This window comes from Seriola aureovittata, chromosome 15 (assembly GCF_021018895.1).
Source record: "Seriola aureovittata isolate HTS-2021-v1 ecotype China chromosome 15, ASM2101889v1, whole genome shotgun sequence".
In the NCBI taxonomy this organism is placed as follows: domain Eukaryota; kingdom Metazoa; phylum Chordata; class Actinopteri; order Carangiformes; family Carangidae; genus Seriola; species Seriola aureovittata.
This window is the reverse complement of record NC_079378.1, coordinates 8,259,068-8,280,000: the sequence shown is the minus strand read 5'-3', so window position 1 is coordinate 8,280,000 and position 20,933 is coordinate 8,259,068. Positions and strand designations below refer to the sequence as shown.

Here is a 20,933-nt window from a genome sequence, read left to right as displayed (position 1 = left end):
TGGTCCCATCATGGAGCATCTTCGTCAGTCAGATTGTCGTGTTTATGTACCAACATCGGTTGATGTATGTCGGCTGTAGGTCACCTGTATCACTACACCTGCGTTGACCAGCTGGTCGTTTCACCGACATATAAGGAGACATTCGTGTCAATTAGTAAAGATATACTTGTTATTATCATTTATCATTGTGAGGGAACTAAGACACACCTACGTGTGTTTAAATGATGGTGAAATGTTACTAAGTTTATTTCCTCAACTATTCTACTGAAGTACAACTCTGAGGCATTTGTACTGAGTATGTTCATTTCCTACTACTTTATCCTTTGACTGCACCACATCTCAGAGGTAAATACTCCACTAAATTTATTTGATACTTGAGTTACTAGTTATGTTGCACATCCAGATAAATTAATTATTAACATAATCAACAAATAAATTATTGTATTATTATAGGTTACGATAATTACGATAAGGATTTATTGACCCTGGCGGGAAACGAGCTACCAAGCAGTGTATAAATTAATTAAAATCAGCCCCATCTTTAATTAAGTGATGTACACTGAATGCATAAATAATTATAATCCAATAATCATTGTTATTCTGCATCTTTAGTTCTTTCACTGTTGGTACTTAAAGTATATTTTGGTGCTAACAATTTTACTTGTTGCTCTGGGAAACAGAAATAGGTCATGTTAAGTCACCTGAGCTCACCTGCCAAAACACAGAGGGAAAATTTGACTATACAAAACAGGAAAAAGCTGGTATCTGTGGTACAGAGACGGAGTAAGACAACGAACAGAAGAGACTTCCCTCCCATTACGTCAGATTTCTGCACAACATCAACAGCAACATTATTTCATTCTGTTATTTTAAAGTTGTTTTAAAGTTTAAATAACTCAAGAATGAGTACACATGATATTCTGTGTATTTCACTTTGTGTTCATGTTGTCTTGAAGTTGTTTGTTTTCCAATGTTATGATGACTGTGTTCATTTGAATTTTATCTTTTATTCATACAGCATTTGGAATAACAACCTATCACCTTTTATCATATGTGCCTTTTATCTAATTAAAAATTTTATATAAGTTAGTCTCACCTGTTTCACAGTAAAGATCTCAATTCCATCTTTAAGTTGTTTTAATCATTTCAGTAGATCGAAAAACATTTTTATTCACAAAGTCAAAGCCTTTTAATAAAAGTCAAACCGATATAATGTTTATACAACAGAACACATGCCACAGAAAAGTTTCAATATTGTAGAAAATGTCTGAACACAGCAACACGAAAGGCTGTGAAATGTTATAGAGATGATGAAACAAATAAAATCACATTTCATATCATATATCATATGTTGATTTGAACTTCCCTCAGCCGTTTTACAGTTTACGCCGCCATTTTGACTTTGCGTTGGAGCCCAAAGCAAGCTCCATTTTGCTCAGCTGTGTAATGTTTCGTATCTGTGACTCGGCCTATGTCAAGAACAATATTATTCACATAGAAAAAACAAAAGCCATTTGAAAGCTCATTACAGTTACACGAGTGTCTCTGTTTATATAATAATAATATAATATTAATATGAAACTTCATATGTACACGCTGATCAGTACAATGAGGAACATCAGCAGTGGATCCAAATGTTATGAGCACAAATAAATATATAAAATATCAGTTTTACTTGGAAACCAAAGTCTCCTCACAGAACTGAACAATAATCACATATTCCAAAAATCTTTTACCACATTTGGTCTTTTGCTTTTTGAAATTTGATGATTTCCCTCTGCTCTAATGGCTTCATGTAAACAACTGCAGAGAACTAACAAATCCATTCATCAAAAAATATCTACACACATTTATGATCCTAAATATGCACAAGAACATGTGGTTTGGATTTAGTCATCCTTTTCTGGTGAGCAGTTGGTTCCAGTTGAACCGATGTAATAATCAATGAGATGCATTTTTATATACATTTCTCGAACATGCACAAATAAGCAGGATACATGTGAAAATATAATAATAATCCCGCCATGGTCCTGTCCTCTTCCCTCACACATAGTCCTTCCTGGTGTAGGAGCTTTGAGCCACTGACCTCGGAGCGGCGGAGTACGCTACACGACTCTGCGGGTGCACACTGTACCTTGCTGGTTTCTCTTCCTGTGGAGGACAACTGCAGCAAAGAATGGACCCTCCAATCATCAACAGGCCTGCAGCGGTCCAACCCAGATACAGCGCTGCCCCGATCTCCATCTTCTGTCCAGAGGGGATGAGCGGACTGTAGAACTCGACTACGATGGTGTGTGCCGACCAGGAAACAGGCACCAGCTGTGCCAGAGCTGCCGTGATGAACGCCCCCCCAGAAGCAGCCATCACCCTGGCTTTGACGCCCTCGTCCTCAATGCAGTTGGTGCACTTGGCTCCCACCATGGAGATGAGGAGAGCTATTATACCCACGATAATGGATACGACAGTGAGCGCCCTGGCGGCCTGCAGGTCCGGAGGTAAAGCCAGCATGGAGTCATAGACCTTACACTGCATCTGCCCCGTGCTCTGGAACACGCAGCTCATCCACAGGCCCTCCCAGTACACCTGAGCTGTGACGATGTTGGCCCCAATGAAGGCAGACACCCGCCACATTGGCAGAGCACAGCTGACTATACTCAGCGCCCAGCCAAGCACTGACAGGGTGACACCGACCACTTCAAGTCCAAAAGAAACCATTGTTCACCCAGACAAACGTCTCCTCTGTGGATCAAAAACTCCTTTATTTGTCCTTTCTCTCCTCTCACTTCCTTCCTATTGACTTTTCTCTTGCTCACAGTTTTCCTTGCTTCCCTTTCCTTCTTGTATGTTTCGACAAATATCTGAAGGCCTTCTTGATTTTGCCCTTCAAGCTCCTGTTGGTCCACCAGGTATGCCTCCTCCTCAAGGTAAGCACCTACTCCTGAATCCAGTGAAGTGTTGACTTGTCACGGTGCGCTGCTTCCTCCACAAACTCTCTTCTGCGTGTACGTGGCCGCTCAGATGTTGTTTTCCTCTGTTGCGCTGCTCTTAAGCAGACGATGACCCTTATCGTTTTATTACTATGTGGTCAGGCCCTCCTAAGACATGACATCACCTGCCAAACCAAGCCAATCAGGTGAGTCCATTTGCACTGGCCTCGTTTACCACCTGGGTGTGTTGGTGCTCATTTGTGTGCTATTTCGAATGAGTATTTTTATGGTTTAACCTTTTGCCCATGGTAGCCCTGGGTGTGTCTGCTTTATTGCTGTCAGTAGGTAATGAGTGGCCAGGGCAGAGCTTGTAATGTGGTTCATAGGCGACCACATAAGACTGTAACTGATGTGCAAACATGTACTCTAATAAACGTGTGTATTCGGAGAATGAGAATGTGTGTTTGTTTGCATAGAGAGGGAGTGTATTGAGAAAAACAGAGGAAGAGAAAAAGAGGAATTTAGCACAGATTAAATTTTAGCAGTATTTTTCTGTTTTCAAATCTTCATTTAAGTTTTGTTGTGACATGCCATATTTTATTGTCTCAAGTAAAACATGATGTTGCAGTTTTTATTGCAGGACCATCTCCACTGGGTCACACAGTCTATAGGTAGTCATATTGTAAATCTGAGTTAATGAGGAACTAGAAATGCTAAAAATATGCTTTATAGGTATATAGGCTTTTTTTTTTTTTTTTTTTTAACCAACTTTACTCCTGTAACTTTGAAAATGGAGCAAACACGTATGTTCACATGTTAACTTCGGCAACCATCACTCAAACTGGAGTTATAAGTGTTGTTGTTGGGGACTGTTTTCAGCCATGGATTAATACACACACATACATATACAGCTCCCATGTTCATTGTAATGCAGCGACATGTCGCCCAGTGCAACAATGTGTCTTATTATTGTGTCTTAAAATAGATTTTGGACACAATGGAGGTCTATGGCACAGAGAAATACTTTGTGCCAGGCTTTAGATGCACAGACAATAGGATCAATTGTTGGAATTATATTCAGTAGACTATCACCAGACTTGTCCTTTTTAAACATCTTACCAGGAAGTTGCCTTTGATTGGCCAGTTTCCACAGGAATGTTAAAATGTAGAACCAGCAAACAACAAAATTGCTGGTCAATATGTAAGAAAAGTGAAGTTGGATTATTATATGGCAGAGCAGCGTGAACATAATGTTTCCCTCTGAGAGAGACTGAGCTCAGACGCTGTGTTGTTCAGTCCCGCCTCACATAGACTGAACTGGCTTGGCCTGAATGACTCTCAGAAATGAGATCATGTCAGCGTATGTTCTGGTTTATTGTTTACATCAGGTCAGATTGACTCTATCAGTGTGGATCCATGTACTGTATATCTCCATACACAGGTGAGTCTGGCCAGTTTGCCCAGGTGATCATTGCAGAACCTGCTGCCACTATCGCAGTCTGACACACTTTTATCTTGTATACGTGTACACATTGTAACACTTCAATATTATAGTCAAACACGTCTGCTAAAGAATGGCTGACCCAGTAACCGCGATAAGATAAAGCCTGATTAAAGGGGATTATTTGAGATTAGCTTGTATTTAGGAAGGAAATAAACTATCTACCAACAACTCAAATCATATCTGACTATCAACACTATTAGATTATTTGTTTCTTTCTTAAACAAGAGATATTTGAAGGTCCGGGTGCAGCTTGACAGACCATTGCAGTGCGTTCTCCAGCTAGCTTCTTAAAGTGACAATGCAGCCATATGGTCTTATAAAAGCAAACAGAGCTCCTTATCTAAACACAGCAAAGGTAGTTTTCATTTGGACTCATATTGCTGCACCTGACAAATTAAAGTCTGATATGTCTCTTTTGTATTTCACCAGCTAAAGAGGCTACAACAGATATCTCAGTCCATCCACAGAGACGCCTTTCATATTATGTTAATATAAAACATATAGATTTGTTTGGGCTTCAGGATTTAAATGATTAGTTATAACAGCAGCTACAATAAAATAAAATATCACTGATCAATATAAAGCAGTAGGAACAATGTCACTACAGTTATTATTATAGTGAAAAAAGCTAAAGTCCATGTGGGAGTGTACAGACAATGAAAGGTCCATAGAATTAGACTGAAATGTGAAATGTAAAATTGACAAAAGTTTTACAACATCCAACTTATTTGTTTAAACTTTTTTTTTTCTTTTTAAATAATGTAACTTTAATTCTGCCCTGGCATCCAGATAATCACTCTTTATAAGCACTTTACTTATAAGTACTAAAACAACTCCACAGATATGTTTCCACTGATTTGTACAGTGAGGGGAGTTTCACTGGACGTTTCTATCTGTGACAAATCGGTTTCCGTAAACAGCAACATCATCCATTTCCTTGTTGTTCTCGTGCGTTGGTGGATTTGTGAGAGTGTGATCTCTTCCTCCTCCTCACCAGCCATGAAAAAACACACAAATGAGCCTTCATCTAATCCAGCTGGGTGTGTTGGGATGGTATGTCAGAGGGCATGCTGTATGAATAACAGCTTAATCTATTTGGGTAACTGCCCAGGGAAATTCAGATAGATAGTATGGGTCAACTATTGCCAACACAATGATCATAGTAACCTAAATACAGGGGCTAATACACTGATGAAATATCCTTCCAGAGTGGATATAGTGATACTGTGTTCCTTGAAGAGCTGTATAAAATTGGAGTACATACATACATACATACATACATTTAGACTTAACCATATAAGAATGTGTCGCTATGATTTTATTCCTAATCTTACATCTTTTCTTGATGCTGGGAGGGATTTCAGTGTTGGAAATGTTAACAGAACAAGCTTCAGAATGATTGATTTAAATTTATTCTGGATCCGACCCACGTGTCCACCCCCAGGTCAAAAACATTACAGGGCACACAAACGTTAACTGTGAGTATTTATGCAGCATATATATATATATATATATATATATATATATATATATATATATTATATATATATATATATATATATATATATATATATATATAGAACAGATCAGCTCCACCTCAATCATCCATGACATCATGAAACCACTTACACATTAATTAATCAATCATAATGAGTCAGTCATATAAAAATATAACATTAACGCAGGAGGACTTTTAGTTTGAAATGTTTAGAAACATTTTGTTGCTGATACTTGGCTACTACTTATATGGCTGACACTACTTTTACTTTTACTTTTACTTAAGGGCGTATTTTTATGGTGTGGTATTGCTTGTTTTACATGAGTAAACCACTGGACTTAACCTACAAAGCAATGCTTGAATAATAGTGAAACTCCTGATACAAAATTTGACTCTTTTACTACATAGATTAAGTCATTCATTGCTCTCACATGTGACTGGACCACTGTTGATTTCTCAAACTCCACAATTTGATTAGATTTTTTTGTCTGTAAATACTTGGCGTGTCGAAAGATTGCTCAATGATCCTACTAGACGAGCATGAAACGTGTGCAAAACTACCATAGAAACTGAAAGACCTCCTCTTCGATTATCATCAAGAGTGGCAGCGTAATGTAATAGAAACTGTGAGCAGACCTCATAAACATGTCACACCCTCAATCTAAATAATGAAAAAAAAAAGTTTATATTAAATAGTTTTAAACTGAGGCAGCTTTAAAGAACCGGACTTATGCCAGTTTGTATTTTTCAAACAATCACCAGCCTTTCATTTCAAACTGACCAAAGATGGGGATTTCCACTGGCAGCCTTTATTGGGTCACTGGTCAGTGGTGATACTGCTCTATAACAGGACTCTCTGTTACTAAGTAATGAGTCTTCTGAAAGAGCCTTGGATTTAACGCCCGCTTAGAGATTTATAGACACATTAAAAGCTGCTTTGATGCCGCACTTTAACAACCGTCCAGACATTCTTCTCTCTCTTTGAGTACAGACAGTTGTGCGTTGAATTGCTGCATTATGAGCATATAAATGAAATGTACAAGTTCAAAACAAACTGCATGAAACTAAAATGACGGTCTCGGTCTTGTCTTCTTCATGTGAGTCATAAATGATCCTCACAGTGACTCTCCCAGGGAAATTCAGGGCAGATTAGAAAGTAGAGAAGCTGCTGCCTCCCTTTGGGCAGAGCAAAGAATAGCAGAGAGAAGAGTCAAACAAATATGATGTCAGGTTTTTACAGTGTTTACAAGTTACAAAATCCAGACCTGTCAAATATGTTGTATATCATATCACTTGCACTTAAACTGACCCCTGTTTGTTACCCTGTCCTGCTCCGCCCACAGCAATCTCACTAAATATTGAGTACAAGCTGTTTTCTGAGATAATCTGTGAACAAAACTCCCCTATATGATCACACTTACAATCAGCCTTCAGTCTGATTTACAGATCACAGACTGAACAGAACAGAGCTCTTCTCAAAGATGACCTCCGCCTTCATTCCACACGGTCTCTTCATTTCTCACATTCACCCTATTTTAATTGTTCCCAAAACATCAAGTCCAATTTGTAATTGTCCAGTTTTTTTGTAATTCTGTTTCTTAATGTAACAAGATGACTGAAGGAGTTCACATTTGTCTGCATGTGCAGCATTTCATGGAACTTCAGTGAAACCTCATTGAATCCCGTTGGTGATTTCTCGTGGATCACCCTGAGTTGTATCAGAGCACGCGTCACATGACTCGCACGTTGTGTGTCTCCTAGTTAAAACACTTTAAGTATGTGACTCAGTGTGTTACTGAGGTTTTTCACGCTCTGTGATACGGTATGAGAAGAAAACATACTGAATACTGCAAAATACATGCAATACGAGCACATCTACATCCAAGAATATAAATGTTTATAATTTTGATGTCAAGGCTGTTAGAGATGAAAATTGTCAGTAAATAACTCAGAAAAAGTCACTAAGAATTAAAAAAATACCAATAATTTCAAGTAGATATTTTCCAGCTGGTATTTACACACAGTGCCGACCTCTGGCCACAGGGCTGTTAGTTTAACTCCAGTAAAACCTCAACAAACTGTTTCTATTATTTTTAGCTGGTCACATTCATCATGTGCTTAAAGAAGAGCAAATCTAAAGATTGGATTGTGTGTGTGTGAAACTAATGAAAGACACAAAGTCCAAGTGAAATGTGACTGTAGATCAAAGGTGTGAACGTTTAGAATTAACATTTACATCTGGCATGAAAAATTAATTTTTAACTTTTTCCCCCGGTGTTGTTTCTCCACCAGTGTCACAGTAATCATTTAATTTTCTAACAAGGCTGTGAAACCACGGCGCTTATGTTTCTGTCACATTCCACTGTTTTTCTCAGGAACTGTCACAAGCAAACTGAACATGTGAAGCAGAAGCTGCGCTGAGTTAGAGAACAGGGCCGAGGCAAGTTGCTCAGCTTTGGAGGGTTATAGAGCAAAAAATGAATAAAAAATCAATTTAATTTGTGTTCAAGAACTACCTTGCCAGTTGCTCCCAGTTAATTTGAAATTGAGACTCGTGCTCCTGCCGGTGTTTATTTTAACTTTAATTTGACATGATTTGTAATATTTCACAACTATTTGCATGTCTGCCAAAAGTCTATTGAAAACCTAGACCTATAAAAAGTTAGACTGCTTAGAAACAGGTTTTTAATAATACTAACAAGGTATTTTTAATATATTTTTGCACAGTATTTGCTCTTGAAATAATGTATCTGATGATGGCAACTAAAGCGTCTTTACTTCATTCACATTTAATTGAAGCATTGATTTTTCCTTGACTTTAACCAAAGTGCTATCGTTGCCTAAACCGAACAACATGCAGGGATCAGGATCCCACCATCCACCCTTCAACACCTGCCTTGTAGTAAACTGAAAGTCCCTCAAAATATACTTGGTCATAGATAATCAATAGTATCCAGTCTTGACAGTGTTGGCATTTATTTTGACTCCAGCAACATGTCATCCATAGTTTCTGAAGGTGTGATCGAACAACATCACTGAGCACAAGACCATATTTGGTCAGTCTGAAGTTGACTGACTCCACCCTCCAGCTGCTTCAGGTGAAACTGGAGGTGGAGGAGGGGAGATGAAGAAGGACGATGTTCAAAAATAAAAACAAAATCTGCTGCTACCATCTTTTCTTCAACAAGATGCTTATATTGTGTTGAAATTGTGTGTTTTATTTTGCATGTAGAGGTGCACGCAAAGCGGTTTCACGTGTTTCTTTTTGTTAAACTTGGTAAAGCAGGGTGGGTGGGGGGAGGGTAAACAGGTTGTGGGTTTGTGGAGTTTGGGGGTGGACCTGAAGAGCAGGGACTGATGACGGTGAGATATTTTCCTACACGGCCCCTCCTCCTCCTCCACCATATGTATTGTTCTCCTCTGAGTCCTCTCCCATTCAGCAAAACTCACCTGACCAACAGAACCACAGAAGGACACAAACAACACACAGGCCAACGTCACTGCAAGAGAGGAGTGGCAGCAAACAGAGACAGCTTTCAAGTCACCACTGCAAAAGGAAAGAAGGTTCATTTGAAGGAACAACAAAGAACAAACCTGCTGTCCACCATGGTGTCTGCTGGGTTTCAAATACTGGGCTCAGCTCTGGGGATCCTGGGCTGGATCGGCGCCATCATCGTGTGCGCCCTTCCCATGTGGAAGGTCACTGCTTTTATTGGCAGCAACATCGTCACTTCACAGACCTCCTGGGAAGGAATTTGGATGAGCTGTGTGGTCCAGAGTACAGGCCAGATGCAGTGTAAGGTGTATGACTCAATGCTGGCCCTCAGCTCTGACCTCCAGGCTGCCAGGGCCCTGACCATCATCGCCATCGTGGTGGGCATCTTGGCTATCCTGCTGTCTGTAGCCGGGGGTCAGTGCACCAACTGTGTGGAGGATCCGTCATCCAAGGCCAAGGTGGGCGTCGCATCTGGGGTAATGTTCATTGCAGCTGGGATCCTCTGCCTCGTCCCCGTCTGCTGGACGGCCCACACCATCATCCGAAACTTCTACAGCCCACTGACTATCAGCGCCCAGAAGAGAGAACTGGGCGCTGCGCTCTACATCGGGTGGGGGGCAGCTGCTCTGATGCTGATCGGAGGGGGGATGCTCTGCTTCAACTGCCCCAATAAGGATGAAGGATCCTACACTGCAAGGTACAAAGCTGCCAGGTCCGAGGCCTCAGCGCCAGCATCCGGGAAAGACTATGTGTGAAACTAGAGATCAGTATATGGCTTCCACAAAGCACTATTTACCGGAACAGATGCACTGGTGCTACTGAGTGTTGATAATTCAGGATGTCGCCTGATCAAAAGGTTACTCCTCCTGAGTGTTTGAAGGAAATGGATAGCAGGACAGGAACCGCACGCAAAGAGGAAATCCAATTCAATATGTTAACACATTTGTTAGTATGTGTATGGCTGTTAATATGACTGCTCGTAAAGTCTTTTCTTATTAGTATACAAACTCTATAACCTCAGTCTTATTTTGAAAATCCTCTCTTTTCTTGCCATGTATATGTGGGTTGTTTTTATAAACCATGTCTATGAGATTCACGATGGGCTGGTTAAACTGTAAATAAATATTTGTTTACAAAACTGAGATCACTTGTGCTTTTTATTTTCACACAGCAGAATTCCTTCAATAGTCTTAAAGTGGGACAAGTCAACATTTTATCGGAGGTCTTACATTAAACTTCTCTGTATTTACTGATTTTAATGTTAATTCTACTTTTTACACCTGCAGAGATACATAAATGTCCATTCACTGCTGGCATTGCCTTCAAAAACAAGGGTTCTCACCCACGCAGCATTTGAGAAGCATCTATTGTCTGACTTTCCTGTAGATCAGGTCTAGGTGTGGCAGAAAAAAAGAGGCACGGTGGCTGCTCTTTGTTCAAACTGTGAGCCAACGGGCAAAGGTATTTGTGATTTATATAGACTCTCAGGACACATTTTTCATTCATGAAGAGAAGAGCAAAAATTGCATTAACAGGAAATATTCACATCCGTTTGCTGTGATCTTTAACTGAGGTTCTAACTCAGTAAAGTTGTGCAACTTGTTGTCAGTTTGATCTTGATTTAATCTAAAGTGAAAAACATTTCCTACAAAGAATATAACCTGAATCCATCTGTGGTCTGTATGATACATTTAAAGTCCCTTAATATAACACACAAACCTATATATAAGGTGATAAGTTTTAATTGTAATACAAATGAAAAGGCTCTTCAAGGGTTAATTCCCTAATAATTAAATGAATATTGGATTAAGGAACTTTTCCTGGTCAGTTTGAGCTGAATGCACAGACCCAAACTAGTTTTTGTTTGCTCAAGGCTTAACCTGTGTGAGTGGGTCTGTGTGTGTGTTTGTATGTGTGTGAGTACAGGTGGGATCTGCAGCCATTGTTCCCAGTCTTGAAGCCTTGCTTGGGGTAACAAAGCTCGTATGTGTGGGAACAATGAAGAGAGAGAAAACAAGGGTTGTAGATATCAGGTCTCAGCCTTCCCCCTTTTGTCTGGGAGCACAGAAACTCCACCCAGAAAGTTTGAACCACAACGGGAAGCAGTTTTCTTCTCACAGTTGGACCACAGAGCATCAGAGCACGGCGGACACTTGCCCAAGCAGTTGTGAGAGTGGCGTATGTGAGACCCCACAACCCATAAAGCCTGCGGTGATCTCATGCAGTCAGAATCGAATCATCTTCAAGACTTGGACATTTCTGAAACAGCAATCTGTTCTTACTTCTAGTTGACTTCTGGCTGCAGTGGCATAACCATGGCTTCTCAAGGTCTCCAGATGATGGGTATACTGCTGGCCTTCATCGGCTGGCTGGGCACCATCATCACCTGCGCTCTGCCCATGTGGAGAGTCACTGCTTTCGTCGGGGCGAACATCATCACCGCCCAGGTGATCTGGGAAGGCTTGTGGATGAACTGCGTGGTCCAGAGCACGGGTCAGATGCAGTGCAAGGTCTACGACTCCATGCTGGCCCTGCCGCAAGACCTGCAGGCTGCCAGGGCCATGGTGATCATCTCTGTGATAGTTGGGGTGTTCGGCGTCCTCATGGCCGTGGTTGGAGGAAAGTGCACAAACTGCATGGAGGATGAGGTGGCCAAAGCCAAAGCTTGCATCGTGTCCGGTGTGATCTTCCTAATAGCCGCCTTGCTGATCATGATCCCGGTGTCGTGGTCAGCTCACGCAGTGATCAGGGACTTTTATAACCCCCTGGTGATCGCAGCTCAGAGGAGGGAGCTCGGGGCTGCGCTTTATATCGGCTGGGGCTCCGCTGGGCTGCTGCTGCTGGGAGGGGGGCTGCTCTGCAACAACTGCCCCCCAAAAGACGGGAGACCCTACGCACCTGCCAAGTTTACCCCTGCAAGAACCGCCTCTACACACATGGACTATGTGTGAGCGGCTGCAGAAGGTGTCTTGAGATATTCAAGAGGATCAACTATTTCATGTGCTGAAAAATGTTTTTGCTGAAGCTGAAGAACGTGAGAGAAAAGAAAACTAAATTGCATTTCACTGTTTGGTCGATTAGGAACATTTCCTCCCCTCAGTTTCTAAATTTGAATGATTTTTTAAATATTTTAGAGCATCTAATAACACGACACAGCAGCACATTAAACTGTACTGATGACAAAAAGCCTTGATGATTGATTGGTTGTGTGGTGGCTTGGACTTTTTAGATGCAGTGTGTCCCTGTCTTAAGCTGACATAAGCTGTCAATTACCAGTTTTCACATGGCAGTATTTCTCTTAGCTCTTTTTCATAAATAAACATTTCCGCTGTTTTTATTCTAATTATGAATTACATAGCTACTTTTAGGAGTCATTTTAATATTGCAGACTGAGACTGAAGAAGTGATGTAAAACATCTGTAATGGCTCCGGTTTATATCAACTATTGCACAGGTTGCTGCACAGAGAAGTTGTGAAAACAAATATTAATGCAGAATTCTGAAAATTCTAATTTTTATTATTATTATTATTATACTGGACAATGTACACTTAAAATCTATCTATAATCTATGACGACACAATGATCACTGCTGGACTTCCAATTGTCAACTGTCCAATTGAAATAAAGTGTCTTTGTTCACACGCTTCGTGACGTCTTCTCTTTCTCACGTTCGCTCTGCACCTGCACAGAGCTGAAACTGTACTTCTCACGCACCACTCATGATAATGCGCTCAGGAATTCAGGGGAGTAGACTCCTGGAAGTTGAATGTATCTGGTTGAGATGTTTTCCATGTTGTAATCGGCTGGCCTCGTATTAAGACAGTAAAGTACAGTTTCTGTCTTCAGTGAAAAACGGACATCAGTGCCTGAGACAACAGTGCACTGTGTATGCTGGGATTCATGTTGCTAAGGAACTGTTTTATATCTGCAAAGAATGGATATTTACACTTTGCCCAGTAAGAGCACATCTGCCAAGTCTTGTCAGGATGATATATCCTTAACCTCTTTAATGGGTTTCTTTTTGTTTACAGACATTTTCAACTGAAACCAGTCTGCCAAGAGAAACAATACGCTGCTGTAATTTTTCCACCATTGTGTCTGTTTTACATTTTGGCCCCTTAGCTGAGATCAGGCCAGTCAGATCTTTTGCTTTGGTAAAAGTAACAATATACAGTGTAAAAATGTTGCTTAGTTGTGGGTAAAAGTACACAATGTACTTGAACTATCACATGTAAAAGTACTCATTATGCAGAATGCCTGTTGTCAATATTAACATATTACAGTACTGGATTATTTGTTCTGATGCAAGCAACATTTCAATATTTTATCTGGTCAAGGTGGAGCGAACTTTAAGTATTTTATAAAGTCAAGTCAATTATTTATATAGCCCAATATCACAAATCACATATAGCCGTGATAATAACATATAGATCATATAAGATGATCATGTTTTGTGTATAAAATCTTAATCTTAGATCCAATATTTTCAGTATGCATACCTTGTTTGTTGAATTCCACTAGATCAGTCATATTAAAAACATTGCTGACAAAAAAATAATGTTTATTGCATGAATGAAAAAAAAAACAGAATGAAAAATAAATTTCACATGGCGAATACATGAGTCTTTCTGAAGTGCTTATGTTGCAAAAAAGAAAATAAAAACACCAGGAGAGTCTGAATTAATATTGAAATTATAATACAAAACAATGACTGAATTTAAAAAAAACTCTGGTCCTAACTCAACGATGCATTAATCTAATATGCCACATACCTTAGAGTCTCTTGCATTTCTCAGAAACAAAAGGCAGCAGTGTGTTAGTTGAAAGAAGTTAGTCAAATTGCAAATCACACTTGGATACGCAACAGGTTTGTACTATATGTAAAGTCAGCCACTTTTCAAAAGGAGCCTCCAGCTCAGACAAATTCCTTCCCAGGTGTTGTGGACTTGGGCGGGGAGTACTTCGGTCCATTATAGCGGTCTCTTCCTGACGGGCACTGACAGCAGAGAAGAGCACCACCGATCAGCAGCAGTCCCGATGCACCCCAGCCCACGTACAAACATGCACCCAGCTCTCTCCTCTGGGCATCAGGAACCAAGGGGTTGTAGAAATCCTTTATGATAGTGTTAGCAGGCAGGGAGACAGTCACCAGACACAGAGCCCCGCTCAGGATGAAGAAAACACCTGCTGAGATGGCCACTCTGGCTTTTGCTGCTTTGTCGCCAATGCACGTGGTGCACTTCCCTCCAACTACAGAGAGCAGCAGGCCAAACAGAGAGAACAGGATGGCGATGACTACCATGGCCCGGGCCGCCTGGAGATCAGGAGGCAGGGCCAGCAGGGAGTCGTACACCTTGCACTGCATCTGGCCCGTGCTCTGCACCACACAGGTCATCCACAGTCCTTCCCAGATGCTCTGAGCCACCACGATGTTGTTCCCAATGAAAGCAGACACCTTCCACAGGGGCAGCATACAGATCAGTATGTTTCCTATCCATCCGAGCACCGCCAGCCCAACGCCCAGAATCTGCAGCCCCAGAGATGCCATTGCTGTTTGCTGGTGTTCCTCTTTTTTTTTTTTTTTTTTATCGGTGTGTCTCAGTTCTTCACTGAGCTGTGAACTAAAAGCTCTCCTACTGTGGGGAAGTTTTATATGACCCAGTTGAGCAGCCCCCCACCCGCTCTGGGTGGGCTTTGGCTCCATTGCTCAGATATAAACATCCATCATGTTGCCTTTGACTTCAGAGGTGTTTCTGTCCAACAAAGGGGCCCTCTGGTGCCCCAGCAGAGCTCTGAGAGAGAAAAGAAGCTTTAACAGAATGGCTCAGATAAAAGCTTATGTGTCACAAAGTTGTGAAAGGTCAAACATGAAAATCCAACTTTATGGAGTAGAATGATATTCTGTAAAACATCAACTTCAAAGTGCTTTGCAAACGACACTGGATTAATAAAATCTTTTCACATGGTAGAGCAGTGATTTCCAGTCAGGGGTAGACTCTCCAGTTGGCAGTGGATATGTGGAAATATTGTGGAGAAGCTGAGTATGAAAAGGCAGAAAATGAGAAAAAGTTGATTTTGTTAATTATGGATAAATAGTTAACATTGTTTGTTAAAATTAATTAACTAACAATTGAAATAATTAGCTTGAAGTAACAGATAAATGGTTGAAATAGGATAAAATATGATTAGACACTACTCTCAGGTCAATGTGTAAGGTATTCTGACTATAGTACAGACAAGATCTCCCCTCTTATATCATTTGTTAAATGTGTTTTGGGAAGTTAACCAATTCACCAAATTGGACCCTTTTTACTGGAACAAGCTTTATCCAAATATTCCCAGAAATCGATGTTCCACATCATTAATAATTTCAGTGTGAAGTAGCCAAGGACAATGTCCCCTCCAAGTCTCAGACTGATTACTCCCTCAAAATGAACAAGTCAGGCAATGAACTCCACACAAATACAAAACACACATCAATCCCACTGTCATGATTTCCCTCACAAAGTGGAGAGTACAAAAAAGAACTTGCCTGGCGGTTGTATGCCTCAGTCACTCAGGTTACATCCCTCTTTTGTTTTGCGAGGTCAGCATGACATTGACCTTTGACCTTCGACCACCAAAATCTAATCAATTCATCCTCAAGTACAAGTGAATGTTTGGGCCAAATTTGAAGAAGTTCAGTCGAGGTGTTACTGAGATATTGTGTTCACGAGAATGGGATGGGTGAAAGTATGCAAGTACGTAGGCATGAAAAGGGTGGTGTCGGTGAGGGGATACTTGACTTCATTTATTATTTTTTATACCTAATTATGTAACTTATTTAGTCAAAGCTTAATATATAAAACCTAAACCTAAAAAATATTGCCATCAATGCAATCTACAATATGTTCCTGTATGGATTTTAATTTCTAATATCGTCAATATTAATCGCTCTATGACTATCCTTCATGTTTTTCCTCCTGACTCTGTTCTGATACATATTTCTTGTTCATTTGTATGTGGATGTTTGACACATGTCCAACAACTCAGAGCAACAAGAGTCAAGCACAGCTGGGCTCGCTGGCTAATCAGCACAGGTGGAGTCAATCAGCCTGATTAGTGCACTGGTAAGAGAACAGGAAGTAAAGTGGTGAGAAGACGGTCTGTTCATGTTCTTCACAGACACTTGAGAATGTAAAACAGGAAGATATTTGAGTGTCGTTACATGTTGCAGAATGCTGTGAAAATAAATGTGAAAATACAGCCTTCCATGTCTTATTTCTTCTAACAGTTCAGATGAAAGCCAGACCTCCAAAGGAGCCGATTCACTCACAGTAAAATCATCATTTTAAACAAGTCACATTATGTGAGGAGATGTTAGGCTACCAGAGACATTTTCCATGTTTTAAATACATTTAATTTTCTGCTTTATAATATGAATAATAAGAAATTTAAAAGAACACGTAGATTTAAAAGCTTAAAAACAGAAGGTTTTTAAATTTGTAGTGACTTAAAAAGAAAGATGTTAAATATTAGAAAATATTTTAGATTAATAAACAAAATGTGATTTGAATTATTGAGAGAAATTTGAGAGATTTCAAAATTGATTCATTAGTATTTAAGAGATACAATCTCCCCAAACAGTCCTCCACAAAATCATCAACTTCTACCAGTGTGGTTGATAATATGGCACCGACTTAATGACCACAGGTGTTTTCAGTTTGGGCAATTTTGAACAGCCAATCAGGAGAAACCACGGCTACCATGTGGGTATAAAAGCTGCAGGTGAGAAACCACTGTCAGTATTTCACTTGCATCATACTGCTGCTGCTCAACGAGAGACAAACATGGCGTCTGCGGGTCTTCAGATCTTTGGCATCTTCCTGGCAACCATTGGCTTTTTGGGAGACATCATCATCTGCGCCCTGCCGATGTGGAAGGTGTCTGCTTTCATTGGGAACAACATAGTGACGGCGCAGGTCTTCTGGGAGGGTCTGTGGATGAACTGTGTGAAGCAGAGCACTGGCCAGATGCAGTGCAAGGTCTACGACTCCATGCTGGCTCTGCCCCAAGACCTGCAGGCGGCCCGGGCCCTCGTCGTCATCTCCATCCTGGTCGCCTTCATGGGAATCCTGCTCGCCGTCGCAGGGGGAAAGTGCACCAACTGCATTGAAGATGAGGTGGCCAAGAGCAAAGTAGCCATTGTTGCAGGAGTGTTCTTCATCATCGGTGGCATCATGTGCTTGATCCCTGTGTCTTGGTCTGCGCACGAGGTCATCAGGAGCTTCTACAATCCCATTGTGATCGACGCACAGAGGAGGGAGCTGGGAGCGTCACTGTTCATCGGCTGGGGATCAGCAGGACTCCTGTTCATTGGAGGTGCACTTCTGTGCTGTCAGTGTCAGCAGCGTAAAGATAGCAGATACTCTGCCAAATACTCTGCCCCACGCTCAGCAGCGAGTGGAGGAGCCTACGTTTAAAATGCCTGCAAGTACTTCTACAGTCTGCATGTTTCTTACTGCAGGAAACTGGATTGAACTTTCCATGTCATGTTTTAACTTTTGTTTTACTGATTTTAATAAATCAAATTTTTTTTATAATCAGTTTCCTTGTTTGTGTAGTCGTGCATGGCATTGTGAAGCTCAATGTTTCACCATGGTTTTGCTCTTGACAAAGCCTTAATTCTTAATGGTCTTCAACCTACTTTGTATTGGTGTCTCACCCAGTTTCAGACTTGGCAGGAAAAGCACAGATGTCTGCTAATTAACAATGAGACAACTAAACTAAGTTCCCAGTGAACTAGCATGCACAATTCAAAACTGTCTGAAATCACTACCTGTGGTTTTCACTGTAGTGAGCTGCAAGTCAAATCAGTCTGACTCAATGAACCACAGAAACTGTGCAACTATAAAATGTCTGAGTTTAAAAGTTTTGCGCAGTGCAGCATTCCACTACTGGATTCCTGTGCGTGGACAAACGCAATGCACACTACAAATGGGGAGTAATGCATATGTGGGAAGGTTGGGGATTAATCCAGTCTGGAGTGATTTTTAGTGACTTGTATAGACTGCCAAGTTTTAAAAGAACTTGGTTTGATTTGTTTATACTTGACTTCTATTATCTTTACCACTTATCTCTTACTTTGACATAAGGGCAACATGAGTGAGGAGTTGAACCATGATTCACATGACATGATTGTATGACAGGCCGTCAGTAGCTCTGGCTCAGGAATAAACACTGATTTCCAGTGTTGTCAGACAACCTCATATGTACCACTTACTCTAGTATAACCTTAAACATGGGCCCATTAAAGATTTTATTTGGTTTACCTTCAAGTAAACTAAGATGTTTTTCCTACTGCTTTGACATTAAAGGAATAGTTGAACATTTTGGCACATGGATTAAAGAAGATGTGTTAATTTGAGCTTTAGAGGTGCTGGCTTCAGAACCAGCCTAATCATTTCCAGTTTTTGTGCTAAGCTAAGCTAACCAGCTGCTGGCCCTGGCTTCATATTTACTGTACAGGAAATAATTCCTCATGTAGTTTATTTTTCAGTGTTGTAATCACTGGTGAACATTAATCAAACAGGTGTTGATACACTCTTTCCTTCCTGCGTATCAGTGTGTTCTTTCAGGTGTTTTTCTTCTTTCAAGCTCAGTATAGGTTTATTAGAACCTGTTGGAGAATTAAAGCACTCATGTCATGTAATATGTCGTGTCAGGTTTAAACAGTTTGACATGTGCAAACATTTACATTTCTGGACATGGTTAAAATTTGGGATCAAAGCTTTTAGTTTTGGGTCACAAAGCAGTTTTTCATTCATGATGTCTTTTGTTTTTCTGTCTCCTCCTGCTCATTCATAGCGATCAGGAATCAGGACAAGCAGGAAACCTGATCTGCAAACTAGCACAGACCCCTCCCTGCTACTCTTCCTCCTCATACCGGCAGAGCAAAACACAACCAGCGGCGTGCGTTTGTGAGTAAGTTTGTGATCAAGATGATCTTCAGCTCAAACGAAGGTGGATTTTGTTGGTTTCTTTGACATTTAAAAGAACTTTTGAATACGTGCACTGGATTTGTGTTTTTGGAAACATGCGGAACCAGCTTGTTGGTATGTGTTTGGCAATCATCGGCTTTCTTGGCACCATCCTTATCTGCGGGCTGCCCATGTGGAAGATGACGGCCTTTGTTGGGGCAAACATCATCACCTCTCAGGTCTTCTGGGAAGGTTTATGGATGAACTGTGTGATCCAGAGCACGGGCCACTCGCAGTGTAAAGCCTATGACTCCGTTCTGGCTTTACCGCAGAATCTGCAGGCCTCCAGAGCTCTGATCTGTGCCTCCATCGCTGCCAGCGTGGTGGCCATCGGGCTCACTGTGGTCGGGGTCCGCTGCACCAACTTCTTTCGTGATGACTTGCTGACCAAAGCCAACACTGGCCTGGCCGGAGGTGTGGTGTTCATAATAGCAGGGCTCCTGTGTTTAATTCCTGTCAGCTGGTCAGCTTACAGCATCATCACAGGTTTCTACAACCCACTGCCCACCAGTGAGAGGAGGGGAGAGCTGGGAGCCTCCATATATGTGGGCTGGGCGTCTGGAGCTCTGCTCGTCATTGGAGGAGGGGTGCTGTGTAGCACCTACAGGTGCTGAGGCAGAGAAGAAGAGAGAACGGAGAACACCATGACATCCATTAAATACATACTTCAGTTGAAAATGTACAGTCCTGTGTTCAGTGATGTTCATTTGATTAAAGCTCCTTTTTTCAACCTTTAATTGCACTGCACTGACATTTCACAACAAATCAGATTCAAATCTGTGTAAAATATTCAAATGTAGCATGTTAAAAGTTTGAAATAACTAGAATAACCAGTGTTGTTTGTTTTTGAAAGTGAAGAATGAAAAACATGAAGTCTGGTCAAGCTAATAGTTGTATAATGTGATGCTGCAGGATGTTAACTGCTAAGGGTGTTTTAGTATGTATAGGACAAATTTTGATGATTCATGAATAATCACTTTAATTACAAAGATTTATAAAAGACATTTATCGTGTTTGATAATCTTTATTTACAGTATTCCTTAACAAATAAAAACAATTGCTGGTGTGGTGAAGAACTTTCAGAATAAAGCAAATCAGAAAAAACTGAGAAAAAGTTATTGCTCTTAAAACAAGAGTTGTGAAAGAAGTGAAATTGTACTGAGAACATCTGTAAGGACTCAGTTCTTCTTTTTCTATGATTAACTGAACTACATGTTTGCTAAGGTGTCCAGTTGTTGGGTGTGTTTTGCCATGAAAAGTGGACTAAAGTATTCATCTTTGTATCTTAAGTCAATAAATTCACTTTGCATATTTGTATTTTTGATTTTTTTCTGTTTTACTATTAATAAAAACGATTTTTTTAGCACACACAGAAAAATGTGACACTTTTGAGAAGCATCATCCATTTCACTTTGTTTAAAAGCCTGAAAAACTTGATGTGGGTTTAGCTCAGAGGTATTTGAATACTCTGGCTTTATTTACAGACTG

The 20,933-nt window shown here is 40.6% G+C and overlaps 5 protein-coding genes across 5 annotated transcripts in view; 3 read left to right on the top strand and 2 right to left on the bottom strand.

Moving 5' to 3' along the window:
• LOC130182219 (claudin-4-like) overlaps positions 1-2,752 on the bottom strand; it is a 6,622-nt gene extending 3,870 nt beyond the window's left edge. The window contains exon 1 of the mRNA XM_056396956.1: positions 2,228-2,752. Coding sequence (XP_056252931.1) covers positions 2,228-2,715 — 488 coding nt within the window. The 5' untranslated portion in view covers positions 2,716-2,752. The remainder of the gene's footprint in view (positions 1-2,227) is intronic.
• Positions 2,753-2,782: 30 nt separating this feature from the next.
• On the top strand, positions 2,783-20,759 carry LOC130182217 (claudin-4-like). The gene is made up of 2 exons (XM_056396953.1): positions 2,783-2,924; positions 19,273-20,759. The coding sequence occupies exon 2, from the start codon at positions 19,502-19,504 to the stop codon at positions 20,057-20,059; it is 558 nt and encodes a 185-aa protein (XP_056252928.1). The 5' UTR covers positions 2,783-2,924; positions 19,273-19,501; the 3' UTR covers positions 20,060-20,759.
• Positions 9,341-13,069, top strand: LOC130182218 (claudin-4-like). Its single transcript, XM_056396955.1, has 2 exons — positions 9,341-10,035; positions 11,731-13,069. Exons 1-2 carry the CDS (start codon positions 9,536-9,538, stop codon positions 12,374-12,376), a joined length of 1,146 nt encoding a protein of 381 aa, XP_056252930.1. The 5' UTR covers positions 9,341-9,535; the 3' UTR covers positions 12,377-13,069.
• Positions 13,198-15,142, bottom strand: LOC130182213 (claudin-4-like). Its single transcript, XM_056396940.1, has one exon. It carries the CDS (start codon positions 15,128-15,130, stop codon positions 14,342-14,344), a length of 789 nt encoding a protein of 262 aa, XP_056252915.1. The 5' UTR covers positions 15,131-15,142; the 3' UTR covers positions 13,198-14,341.
• On the top strand, positions 16,971-18,004 carry LOC130182214 (claudin-like protein ZF-A89). Its single transcript, XM_056396941.1, has one exon. It carries the CDS (start codon positions 17,109-17,111, stop codon positions 17,886-17,888), a length of 780 nt encoding a protein of 259 aa, XP_056252916.1. The 5' UTR covers positions 16,971-17,108; the 3' UTR covers positions 17,889-18,004.
• Positions 20,760-20,933: the final 174 nt, after the last annotated feature.